A 14,209-nucleotide genomic window follows, 5' to 3' on the forward strand; every position below is an offset into this window, starting at 1 on the left:
CCCTAAGAAGCAGTTTATTTTTTTGTCCTCTTTTCTTGCTTTACATTGTTAAGAAAATATATAAAACATATATATAAATAGGTAGACTTTTTTTATTCGACAATATAAATATATATATATATATATATATATATATATATTTGATAGTCGGTAACATTTGTATCTATATATACATAGATTAATATATTTACTTTTTTCTTTTACTGAAATTTAGTATATTTACCATAAATTCCCAAAACAATATTTTTGAAGATGTTATACACTACACTACTTCACCCATTATTTATTTTATCAGTACTGTCTGCACTTTTTGTGAGTCTCATGCAATATTGGAAGGAACTAAATGATTTAAACTTCTCAATATTTAATAGGTATATTTTTTTTTTATCAAATGTTTAAAATATTATCATTAGTATATCGTCCATAAAAAAAATTATTATTAGTATATTGTTTTAAAAATAAAAATATTAATAAAAGTGAAATATTTATTAAAAAATATTATCCGGTTTTCCTCATCATGTAAAATAATATACGGAGGGACAAAAAAGCACGAGCTCTCTCGCCATTACTCCGGCGTTGTGGATTACCGTGAAAACCCATAATTATCCCTACACTATCCACTTTACTACATCCAATTGCGTGATCGTATCACAACGAACAAAGGGGTAGTTAAGTCAATTCATCCTCAGAGCCATCAAGCAAACCCAAAAAACGCGATCTCAAGACTCAAATTCAGTAACGTTCCCCGCGATTCACCCACACTAATAACTCGCTTCCTCCCAACTCACCGGGTCAACTCGCAACCATTGTCGAACCACCACAACGAGTTCCACCACTCACTCTCGCAGCTCATGGCAACAAGAATCTAACGGAAAAATCGCTTGCATTCTATCTCTCTCGAAGATCTCAGGCTTCGCATCATCACCGAGTCACAACTCGCTCTTAACTCGGGAATGGCTTCTTCGGAAGCCGATTCCCGTCTGAGTCAGCTCGTTGTTCCTGCACTCGACAAGATCATCAAGAACGCTTCGTGGCGTAAGCATGCGAAGCTCGTTCACGAGTGCAAATCTATCAGCGAGAGGCTCAGTCTCAACAACCAGCAGTTAACGCCCGGTTCTCCCTCCGATACCGAACCGGAAACGCCCGGTCCGCTTCACGACGGCGGTCCGGTTGAATACTCGCTCGCCGAGTCGGAATCGATCCTCACTCCTCTCATCAATGCTGCTAGTTCCGGTGTCCTCAAGATCGCCGATCCTGCCGTCGACGCAATCCAGAAACTCATCGCATACGGATACCTCCGCGGCGAAGTAGATCCTGGTGGTACCGCCGGAGAAGCTAAGCTTCTTTCGAACGTGATCGAATCTGTTTGCAAATGCCACGATTTCGGCGACGAGACGATGGAATTGATGGTGCTGAAAACGCTCTTATCCGCGGTAACTTCCATTTCACTTCGAATTCACGGAGATTGTTTGCTTCTGATAGTGAGAACGTGTTACGATATTTATCTTGTTAGTAAGAATATGGTGAATCAAACGACGGCGAAGGCTTCGCTGATTCAAATGTTGGTGATTGTGTTTAGGAGAATGGAAGCAGATTCTTCCACTGTTCCAATTCAGCCGATTGTGGTGGCTGAATTGATGAAGCCTGTGGAAAAATCTGACGTGGACAATTCAATGACACAGTTTGTTCAAGGTTTTATTACAAAGATAATGCAGGACATTGATGGAGTTTTGAATCCCGTTACACCTAGTGGTAAGGTTTCATTATTAGGTGGATATGATGGTGCTTTTGAGACTGCCACTGTGGAGACCACAAACCCTACTGATTTGTTGGATTCTACTGATAAGGACATGTTGGATGCAAAGTATTGGGAGATTAGTATGTATAAGACCGCATTGGAGGGAAGGAAAGGGGAGTTGGTTGATGGGGAGCTTGTGGAGAGGGATGATGATTTGGAAGTTCAGATTGGGAACAAGTTGAGGAGGGATGCTTTTTTAGTGTTTAGGGCGCTTTGTAAATTGTCCATGAAGACACCTCCTAAGGAGGCATCTGCGGATCCGCAGCTGATGAAGGGGAAGATTGTCGCTTTAGAGTTGTTGAAAATTTTGCTGGAGAATGCTGGTGCTGTCTTCAGGACTAGTGAAAGGTATCTCTCATTTTGCTGGAGTTTATATTTAGGACATGATTTAGAGGATGGCATTTTCGTCATTTAGGGAGAATATATATATGTCTTTGTTTAGTTTCGATGGTAGACAAGAAGTTGTAGTTTTTGCATTAAACATAGTGAGAAAGTTGGTAAACGTGACTGCATTATGTGGATGTTCTGTAAAATTCAATAACTTATCACTTTTTCACTGGTACTTTACTACTTTATAAGGAAGTATGGGTTTTAGGAATTTAGAATCTGTTGACACTAATGTAAAAATTAACTCACTTACTGCTTACTAATAACTTATAACTTCTTGTAGGAAATTATTGTTGCCAATCTGATTATTGAGTTATACCTAGTTATCATGGATATCTTGCTTGCTTGGAAATCACTTCATACCTTAATTTCAATATAAGGTGGTTGACAAAAAAACAATCTTGGATCAATACAAAACTTTTTGAGCTTGATATGTGAGAAGTATACTGTCAATCGAATGGAAGATTATTAGAAAATTCATCCCGTGAAAAGCATTTTTGTTAGTTTAGAAACAAGAATAATTTTAATTATGTTGGCATTAGTGTCAACAGATATCAGCCCTAGCCTCTAGGTCTGTGTGAGGATCCTAGCCCAGGTCTGTGAGGCTCCCTAACATTAAGCTTAAGTCTTGACATACTCTTATACTTACACCTTTTAATAACCTGTTATTCATGATGAGTTTTAGTAACCTATTTATTAAGTTGAAAGTTATTATAAAGTAGATAAAGTCTACGAAATTAAATATAATTCAAATACTAATTTTTGGAAATATTATTTTTCCTAGGTACTCAACTATATTCAGAGTTGATATAAAAAAAGAGAACTATATTCAGAGTTGATTGATATGGTCATCAGTAGGGGTGGTGGTTTGTTCAATATAAAATTGGAAGTGATTTGGTGGTTGTTTGTGTAGTAGAATAAAATCGTTGTTACCGTTGACATCTAACCCCTTTCTGCACCTTCCCTTTATTTCTTTAAAGCTTTATAATCAGGACCCTAATGCAAGCTACTTATGATATCTGAGTTCCTGTTCCTTGGTAAAAATACTGTCAGATTTTGTTCTTCATTTTCAACTTCATTAAAATAAAAAGAAAAATTGCCACTAGTATTCACATTTCACTCATAGTTTTTCAATCTCAATACAAGAGAATACAAATGTCATCATGAAGTGACAATTTGGGACTTTGTTAAATTTTATGGAACTTCTGGATTCAGCTGTAGTTAAGGTTATTTTTATTTTTTTGTCCATTTCCTTGCTATTTGTGGCTTTGGGAACAAGGAATCTGGAGTTTTCTGAACTTTATGGTAGATGCATTTGGTGTGCACTAACCATGTAGAACTTTTCCCCATCTTTAATTACTGAGGGGTGCTTTAACATATGGTAATGAAGATTGTTTGTCTTTCCTATGTGTTCGGAATTAATTGACATACAAAATAGGAAGAATATTTTCGGCGGAAAGGGAAAAATTAAATGCTAGTCAAAATGCCCAATGTGGATATTGACTTTTGGTAACTTTGCTTCATTTGCACCTATCAATTTCTTGCAATTTACATTAATGAAGTTATACCAATGTGTCACAGTTTTTTACCTTGCACAAGAGTTTTATGCTTTGCATATCTTGGTTTGGAATTTCCAGCATCTTAAGCATTATTCTTGTTGAGAGTTCCATATTGGGTAGTGATATGACCTGAATAGGTTTTAAGTGGGAGAGAACCCTCACTTTAAAAGTCGGTTTTGCATGATTTAGTTAGGTCCAACCCTAATTTTAATATGGTATTAGAGGCAATTCATGATATGTTGGGGCACTTATTATCAAACCACCTAGATCACACTCCAGATATGTCTCAGGCATGAGGGGTATGTGTTGAGGGTCTCATATTGTATATTAATATGGTATGGATAATGGTTGTAAGTGGGAGTCAACCTCACCTTAAAAGCCGGTTTTTTGGGGTTGAGTTAGGCCCAACCTAAATTCTAAATATTTCTTTGGGAGTTGGAGGGAAAGGGAGGGGAGGACTTTGGAGGGTAGAGAGGAATGGAAAGATACAGGAATCCCTCACTTTTTCTAGAAGAGTATTTTTGAAGGGAATGAAGAAGCATAAAATCTCATGCAAGGTGGGGGGACTACTCACCCTTCCTCTTTACTTTACTCCTTTTATCCTTAAAATTCTCCTCTCCGTTTCCCTCCAAACTCCCAAACACAACCTAAGAAATCCGAGGCATTATTACCATGGTCATGCAAGTTGTGTTCATTAGCTAGGTATTCCTATTTCAAGTAACCAGTAAAAATAACTGAACAATTGATTGATTACATAAAAGGATGATTTCAATCTTTCGTCATTTGCTAATTTGGTTAATTATTTTAGTTGTGTTCCCTGTGTCATATACAACTTTGAACACCCCTCTGTCCTCACGAGTCATAACAGATTCATCAGGAGTTATTAGAGAGTATCTGATTAAATTGTGTAAACCTCTTTCCATTAATGACAGGTTTCTTCATATTCTGTTATATATAGATATAGATTATTAATAATAGTCAGAGAAGTTAGTTAAATCCTTAAAGGAGATATCTGTTATGAACAATTAGAGAAGTTAGTCAGAATTGAGGTGTTATTTGGTTTTTGAAGTGAATCGGCTTGAGAAATTGAAAGAAAATCTCGTAAACTGAGAAAATTGAAGATTTACAGTTCAGCAACTAGCTAGACAGACTAACTACCTTTATATGATATCACAAGATAAAACAGATACAAAGTAATGCACACAGCACATCGAATACGACTGAGCTTTGCACAACACTGAAACACAATAAACATGATTAAACAGGGGGGATGCAGGGGTTGAGGGGAGATTCAGATTTGTTACTTTGGAAAACAGAGCTATGGGTCAGTTGTAAAAGGGGAAGCCTTTGGAGGAGAATTCTTTCTCCTATTCAGTATTTAATATAACTGTTCATTTTGATTGTTTCTTCAATTCCCCCATTTTTGTTCCTTTGTTATTTTGTGCTTCTTTTATGAGTTTGAACTTTAATTAAGTAATTATTAAACATTTTCTTCTATATTTTCTGTACACTATTCTTTTTTCTACATTATAAAATTGCTGGATAATAGAAATTACTTATTCTAATGGTTCCCTTTGTTTGATTGCGTTTGTGCAGGTTTTTAGGTGCCATCAAGCAGTACTTGTGTTTATCATTATTGAAGAACAGTGCTTCAACTCTTTTGATTGTTTTTCAGCTGTCGTGCTCCATTTTCATCAGTCTGGTATCAAGATTTAGGGCTGGATTGAAAGCAGAAATTGGAGTTTTTTTCCCTATGATTGTTCTTAGGGTCCTAGAAAATGTTTCTCAACCTAATTTTCAGCAGAAGATGATAGTGCTTCGATTTCTAGAGAGGCTTTGTGTTGATTCACAGATACTGGTTGACATTTTCATCAACTATGACTGTGATGTCAATTCGTCGAACATATTTGAGAGGTGTGTTATGTTTTATTGGATTTTACTTTGTTTGGGTACACTTTTTAATTTACTAGTCGAATGTTTTCATATTTAGAATATGGATTTCAAGTTTAGTAGCATTTTTACATTCTTGATTGTTTTCGTAACACTTGATATACTCTTTATATTTTATATCTAATTGTTATGTTCCTCTTAGGATGGTTAATGGACTTCTTAAAACTGCCCAAGGTGTCCCTCCTGGTGTTATGACAACACTTTTGCCACCTCAAGAAGCGACACTAAAACTTGAAGCCATGAAAAGCTTGGTTGCTGTTCTAAAATCAATGGGAGACTGGATTAACAAACAATTGCGGATTTCAGATCCTCATTCAACCAAAAAAGTTGAAGCAGCTGATAATGGCCATGACGCTGGAGGTTTCACGATTGCAAATGGAAATGGAGAAGACCCAGTTGAAGGATCTGATTCTCGAACTGATTCCCATTCTGAAATCTCAAATGATGCATCTGATGTTTCAACTATTGAGCAACGCCGGGCTTATAAACTGGAACTTCAGGTAAATAAATGACTAAGATTTTGAGAAGGCAGTGTATCGTTGTTCTTGCTTTAGCTGTTTATTAAAGAATCTAATGCAAGTTTATGCCAGGAAGGTATATCACTTTTTAATAGGAAGCCTAAGAAAGGAATTGAGTTCCTCATCAATGCCAATAAGGTGGGTGATTCACCGGAACAGATAGCTGCTTTTCTTAAAGATGCATCTGGGTTGGACAAAATTTTGATTGGTGATTATCTGGGTGAAAGGGAAGAATTATCCTTGAAGGTAATGCATGCCTATGTGGATTCCTTTAACTTTCAAGGAATGGAGTTTGATGAGGCAATTAGGGTCTTTCTTCAAGGATTTAGACTACCTGGTGAGGCACAAAAAATTGATCGGATAATGGAAAAGTTTGCTGAACGTTATTGCAAATGTAATCCTAAGGCTTTTTCCAGTGCTGACACAGCATATGTCCTTGCTTATTCTGTGATAATGCTCAATACAGATGCTCACAATCCTATGGTGAAGAACAAGGTGGCTCAAATAATTCTTTGAATTGATATACAAATAATCATGACAGGCATGGCATGATGGCTCATTTTTTGTTTTTGGTTGTTGAGTTATGCAGATGTCTGCTGAGGATTTCATCAGAAACAATCGTGGCATTGATGATGGAAAAGATCTGCCTGAGGAATACTTAAAGTCATTGTTTGATAGAATATCCAGAAATGAGATCAAAATGAAAGAAAATGATATGGCTTCCCAACAAAGGCAGGCTGTGAACCCAAATAAACTTTTAGGCTTGGATAGTATATTGAATATTGTGGTCAGTAAACGTGGGGATGAGAGTCATATGGAAACCAGTGATGATCTTATTCGTCATATGCAAGAACAATTCAAAGAAAAAGCTCGCAAAACTGAGTATGTTCACCCATATCCACCCTCCCTTCTAGAAGATTTTATTTACTTTTCAAATTATTTTCTCAGGCCTGAGTAGAACATTTGACCTGAGTTTGTTTTTGGCTTGATGAATTTTATGCTTAGTTTATGGATCCTACCTTGTTTACTAGTATCCATCTGCTTTTTACATGATTCCTTCTGTTTGAAGTGTAGTGTGTCAATTTTGAAATGTTTATACCTTTCTTTTCATTTAGTATTTTATTGCCAATTGTATCACTGGTTTGGTATTTTGAAGTTGACTTGTTCTCTAATTGGTAGAAGTTTACTCTTATTAAAGATAGAGAGTATTAAATAAGGAAAGCAGGAAGAGAAAAATAAAGACTTTGGATTGTGATTACGTTTTTTATGATGCAAAAAGACTAATCCAGAGTCCAGACATATTATGAAATATGGAAACTAATTCTAAGAGATATATTATAAATTACTTTAAGATACAACCCAAATATTATGTGATGATTTTTATATACTCTAGCACTCCCCTTAAGTTAAAGCTTAATAAGCTTGTTACAAATAAACCCTTTAAAAGGAAAATATAACATGGGTTTGGCACTTCGCAAACATGACTAGGAAGGAAACTCAGAGATGTTGAGGATGGTGGAGGGATGAGCATTGCTGGGAAGGCAACTCAGTAAGATGGCCGAAATGGTTATCTAACTGTAGAGCTGGTTGGAATGTTGCATGACATGGAAGAAGAGATTTACAGGAATGATCATCAATGGAAATTTCCTTGCATAAAATTAAACACTGCAAAAAACGCAACTTTTCAAATCCACCGAGAACAACACTTGCAAGCCCTGAACAAGAAAATTTAGGATATGGAAAAAAAATTGAAATTGAAGCTGGTATGTATCATAGCTGTAGAAAAACTTAGGGCAGTCGTGTTATGTATTATTTGTCAGTCAAGCACTATTTTAGTATGTAAATTACAATCAATTCTCTTCCTATATAATTAAGGAGAGATATAACGGAAAAACAGTTATGAGAAAAATCTGAACTAACTAAAATAGAAAAAAGTGGGATTTTCAGGCAATAGCAATGGATAATTACGATATTGCTCATCATTGAAATAGGAGAAATCTTGAATGGTATGATTCACAATGGGAGGCTGGTATTAATCATATAGATAATTCCTAACTAATTAAGAATAGTAAGGGCCACACTGCATCTAAGATAGCCCGGGCTAGACTTCATGTCGAGTAGCCAAGGTCAAACTTTATCTGAGATACCTGGAGGCTGCTGGTAGGACATGACCATGAGATGAAGTATCTAAGAATTTTGGATAGGTTGCATAAGTGGCAGACAGAAAATCCCACTAACAGAATTTGAGAGATAAATGGTGGCCAATTTTTTCTGTATTAAAGTTGATGAAAAGAAAGAACTGTGGAGATATTAATATTGTCTGATAGTTCTGTTAGGAACCCAAGAATTGGATTCCAAGGATTTAGAGGAAGAACTAATATTTAGAAAAGATAAGAAATAAATAAGAGAGAATCTCTCTAAGAATAAGATTCACAAGGGTTTATTATAGGAGGAAGGGTAATGTTGCAAATCCTTAATTTGTGAAATTAGTTAGGTAGTTAAATTAGTGAGTATTTTCTGTTTTTAGGTTGTACTTCAGTCAACCCTATGATTTATAAATTGGGGTATGGCATCTTAGGGAAGGAGGCTTTTCATTTTGAACAAACTTATAAATTAAGGAGTGCCCTAGTTTGAGGGGATTAGAGTCCTCCATGTAACCAATTCTTTTCAGTCAATAAACTCACAGGCGAATAATCCCGTTTCTCTATCTTTGGATTATTCTCCATTGATAGGAACCTAATATACTGAGATATAATCTGAATATTATGAGTGATTTTCAGATGCTCTAACAATTTTTCATTGTGGTCTCTTTACTAATTTTTGGGGGAAAAAAGTACTTCCTAACTTATTATTTTTTTTGTTATATGTATTTGCTCGCCTTTTGTAGGTCAGTCTATTATGCAGCAACAGATGTTGTAATCCTCAGATTCATGATTGAGGTGTGTTGGGCACCAATGTTAGCTGCTTTCAGTGTACCTCTTGATCAAAGTGATGACGAGGTTGTAATATGTCTTTGTCTTGAAGGTTACCGTTGTGCTATTCATGTTACTTCCATAATGTCTATGAAGACTCACAGAGATGCTTTTGTGACTTCATTAGCAAAGTTCACCTCTCTACATTCTCCAGCAGATATTAAGCAGAAGAATGTGTATGCAATCAAGGTTGGTGAAATTTAAGTTTTGTTCTAGACGACTTATGAATAATATGATAAGCTGAAGTCATTATCAATTAACAATTCTCATTGTGTTTTACTACAACACTTCTTACTCAAGTGTGTTAATGCTCCATTTCAAAATGTGCAATTGTTTTTATGCATTAAAATTTCATTGCTTTCCTATGGCATTTTTTAATTTTTTTCAAAATCAAATCAATGTTTACGCATTTTCTTCAATGGATTGTTTTATTCATTATTCTCCACGCTTTTGTTGTTGTATCTAAAGGCATGCACTCTTGAAGTACTTTCATCACTATATTCATACCAAAAAGGCATAAATAGTTTGGACTTCCCTTCTCCTGCAAATGTCATAATTACTAAATAATTGGAGTTTTTGGGAAATTTTGCTGCATTAGCTTAAAATGATTCTTGGAGGGATATCTGAGGACATACAACTGTTATTTTAAGTAAGTTGTAATGTACTATTGGGACCCAAACCAAATGCTAAGCTTTTGTTGATAGCTTGATATGGCTTTGAATTTGCCATCTTTATTGCTGATAGGAAATAATTACTATCGCTGATGAGGATGGGAATTACTTGCAAGAAGCTTGGGAGCATATCTTGACTTGTGTTTCCCGATTTGAACATCTACATCTTCTTGGAGAAGGGGCTCCACCAGATGCTACATTTTTTGCCTTTCCTCAGAATGACTCAGAAAAAACAAAGCAAGCCAAATCAACCATTCTTCCTGTTTTGAAGAAGAAGGGAGCTGGGAGGATGCAGTATGCAGCTGCCACATTGATGCGAGGTTCATATGATAGTGCTGGAATCGGCGGTAATGCTTCTGGAGCTGTCACATCAGAGCAGGTGAATAACCTGGTTTCAAATTTGAATATGTTGGAACAAGTTGGGAGCTCTGAAATGAATCGCATATTCACTAGGAGTCAGAAGTTGAACAGTGAGGCCATAATAGATTTTGTTAAGGCTCTATGCAAGGTCTCTATGGAGGAACTAAGATCTCCATCTGATCCACGGGTTTTCAGCCTTACAAAGATGGTTGAGATTGCGTATGTAGTACTCATCTACTTCTTCATGCATGCTACCTCTTTGTTCTCCCTCTGAACCTTTTTATTTTTTCTCATGGCTCTTGGGGATCAAGGGTTGGGGGCTATTTCCAAAGCAGCCAAGTTAGTTGCACTTGATCTTCTAGAGCATTGCAATATTTGCTATATTTTGTTTATAAGATGAACACACAGCCATCCTAATTTTTCCTTTTTGGCTGTTTTCCCCTTCTAAATCCCCAAATCTCATGCACAGTTATCTGTAGTTATGGAAAATTGGTGAACTGAACTAAAGGCGTCAGACAGTGAAAATAAAAAATGTGAACAAAAACAACCCCTGAAATACTAGAAAACGAGTAGGTTTTGAAAACAAGCATACATAAACACTTACTCAAACTCATTTAATTTTTAATTTTTATAAAAACAATTTTTGAAACTGTAATTATAAGCAAACCCAGAATTTGGGTATAGCATTAATCATAAGATTTACTTTCATGTTTGATTGATGTTTATTCACTGCCTCCTATTTTATTTGACATAATTATTGTGGGACAGGCACTATAATATGAACCGCATCCGGCTTGTGTGGTCAAGCATCTGGCATGTACTGTCTGATTTTTTTGTGAACATTGGCTGTTCTGCGAACCTTTCAATTGCAATTTTTGCAATGGATTCCTTGCGTCAGTTGTCAATGAAATTTCTGGAGCGGGAAGAGTTGGCTAATTATAATTTTCAAAATGAATTCATGAAGCCTTTTGTCATTGTTATGCGAAAGAGTAATGCTGTTGAAATTAGAGAACTAATTATCAGATGTGTATCTCAGATGGTTCTATCTCGTGTCAACAATGTCAAATCGGGGTGGAAGAGCATGTTCATGGTAGAGCCGATCAACTCTTGTCTATAGAAAGCTTCATTTAACACAATATTGTTTTGCTTGTTTGTTGAAGTTCTTATTAACCCGTTTTGGTTTCCGCCCTCCACTTATCGCTCATAGACTTGATTTCAGGTATTCACTACAGCAGCTTATGATGACCACAAAAACATTGTACTCTTGGCTTTTGAAATTATTGAGAAGATTATTCGAGATTACTTTCCATACATCACTGAGACTGAAACCACCACCTTCACAGACTGTGTTAATTGTCTAATTGCATTCACCAATAGTAGATTCAACAAAGAGATTAGTCTAAATGCCATTGGTTTTCTTCGTTTCTGTGCAACAAAACTAGCCGAAGGAGATCTTGGCTCATCATCCAGGAATAAAGACAAGGAAGTTTCTGGAAGTGTTTCCTCACCTTCACTTCAAGCAGGAAAAGATGAGAATCAAGGTAATGGAGAGGTGGCCGACAAGGATGATCATCTCCAGTTCTGGTTTCCTTTATTAGCAGGTGAGGATATTATATTAAGTTTACTAGACTAGATGTAATTAGGGAATAAGAGAATTGATGTTTCTTAACTCTGTCAAATGATTAATGCTCCGTGCTACCATCTTGCTTCTTGCTTAAGTGTTGCAAATGTACTTATTCGTTTTTCTGCAGGTCTATCCGAGCTTAGCTTTGAACCAAGGCCTGAGGTTAGGAAGAGTGCGTTGGATGTCCTGTTTGAGACCTTGCGCAACCATGGCCATCTCTTTTCTCTATCTTTATGGGAACAAATATTTGAGTCTGTCCTCTTTCCTATATTTGATTATGTTGGACATGCTATTGATCCTTCAGGGAGTAGTCCACAGGACAATGAAGTAGAGACTAATGGTGAGCTTGATCAAGATGCTTGGTTTTATGAGACATGCACATTAGCCCTCCAATTGGTTGTAGATATTTTTGTCAACTTTTACACCACTGTCAATCCTCTTTTAAGAAATGTCCTGATGCTCCTGGTAAGCTTCATTAAGCGCCCTCATCAAAGCCTTGCTGGAATAGGTATTGCAGCATTTGTTCGATTGATGAGTAATGCTGGAGAGCTATTTTCTGACGAAAAGTGGTTAGAAGTGGTTTTGTCGATAAAGGAAGCTGCAAATGCCACCCTCCCTAATTTTTCATTCCTCGAAAGTGAAGACTTTGTGGCTAGAAATGAAGAATATGCCTCAACAGCTGATGATGATAGAGATCATGTCGAGTCTGGGTCACCTGATGATTTAGAAAGCCAAAGAGTTCATCGTCTCTATGCTTATTTTACTGATGCAAAATGCCGAGCAGCTGTTCAGCTTTTATTGATTCAGGTAAAATTCGTATTCAACTCCTCCAGAATTTGTCAATATTCCTTACACAAAGGAAATATAAAGGAGCCCATGAGTTTTTAGCTGTGGAATTAGTTCATTGACTTCATTCAGGGAGTTAGAGACTGCTTGATCAAGATCTTTTAATGATGTTATGATAGGATTCTTAATGTTTTAGTGCCTTCGAAATTGTGGGTAGTATTAGGAATATGCATCCGAAGGGAGAAAATGCATCATTCAATACCTCATCAATTTAATGCTTTTGCACTGGTATTTGCATGTATGTATCCCAGTCAAAATAGATGCATTTGATGTTGACAAATGATGTTAATTCTCTTCCTATTGGCAGGCTGTGATGGAAGTCTACAACATGTTTCGGTCTCACCTTTCAGCGAAAACCATGCTAGTTCTATTTGACGCTTTGCACGGTGTAGCAGTACATGCCCACAAGATAAACAACAACACTATATTGCGCTCTAAGCTTCAAGAGTTTGGTTCTATGACCCAAATGCAAGACCCACCACTGTTACGTCTTGAAAATGAGTCTTACCAAATCTGCCTTACATTTTTACAGAACCTTGTTGTTGACAAGCCTCCTAGTTATGAGGAAGCGGAGGCGGAATCTCATCTTGTTCGGCTTTGTCAGGAGGTTTTGGAGTTTTATATTGAAGTTGCAGGTTGTGGAGAAAAATCGGAATCTTCTCACAGAAGAAAGCCACATTGGTCAATTCCTTTAGGCTCTGGAAAGCGGAGAGAATTAGCTGCACGTTCGCCTCTTGTTGTGGCTACTCTGCAAGCTATTTGTAGCTTGGGTGATATTTCTTTTGAGAAGAACCTGTCTCATTTTTTCCCTCTTCTATCTAGCTTGGTAAGTTGTGAACATGGGTCAAATGAGGTCCAAGTTGCCCTTTGTGATATGCTTAGTTTATCAGTTGGTCCTGTTTTGCTAAAATCATGTTGATCATTTGGGTGGAAACTAACCCTGCATTTTGAGATATAGGATATTTTTGTTTTAATCTCTTTTGTTCATAATTTTCCCCACTCTCCTTTGTTTTCCATTACATGTCTATAATATACTTTATAGTGTGTGGAAAGTTGTTAATGATTTTGTGCTAACTCACCTTCTTAAGTTTTGTATTTTAGAAGCCTAATTTTTTCCAGTTAAAGTCCATATTTATTACCAAGAGGATTAAGTGACACCATGTTAGCTGGCAATTTATGAAGAAAATTGTGATTTTACTTACGATGATTAAGAATATGACGCTTCAAGTGTGGAAAATAGATATTGTTTTTGTAAGACACAATTCATTGATTCGTGCAATTATATGGCTTATTTTGTTGTCTTCATGGTGAAAATTGAAAATTACTTGTCTGCTTCACAAGCGATTACTTCTAATATTACCGAGTCATAATTATATACTATGTAGGCATATTCATCAAAATGAATCAGGGGATGAACTGATGATGGCAATTGCAGTTTAGCTTTAATTGATTTTTGTTGTTCTTTTTCTTTCTTTTTAGACAGAAACTTTAACTGATTGGTTGAACGTGATAACTTTTTTTTTT

General features: G+C 36.3%; 1 protein-coding gene across 1 annotated transcript; it reads left to right on the forward strand.

The window, feature by feature from the left end:
• Positions 1 to 540: 540 nt before the first annotated feature.
• Positions 541 to 13,899, forward strand: LOC101508411 (brefeldin A-inhibited guanine nucleotide-exchange protein 2). Its single transcript, XM_004510884.4, has 11 exons — positions 541 to 2,146; positions 5,341 to 5,658; positions 5,837 to 6,194; positions 6,285 to 6,707; positions 6,802 to 7,094; positions 9,100 to 9,373; positions 9,929 to 10,434; positions 10,984 to 11,305; positions 11,435 to 11,816; positions 11,967 to 12,646; positions 12,993 to 13,899. Exons 1-11 carry the CDS (start codon positions 954 to 956, stop codon positions 13,602 to 13,604), a joined length of 5,361 nt encoding a protein of 1,786 aa, XP_004510941.1. The 5' UTR covers positions 541 to 953; the 3' UTR covers positions 13,605 to 13,899.
• Positions 13,900 to 14,209: the final 310 nt, after the last annotated feature.

The sequence above is a fragment of the Cicer arietinum genome, chromosome 7, assembly GCF_000331145.2.
Source record: "Cicer arietinum cultivar CDC Frontier isolate Library 1 chromosome 7, Cicar.CDCFrontier_v2.0, whole genome shotgun sequence".
NCBI lineage: Eukaryota > Viridiplantae > Streptophyta > Magnoliopsida > Fabales > Fabaceae > Cicer > Cicer arietinum.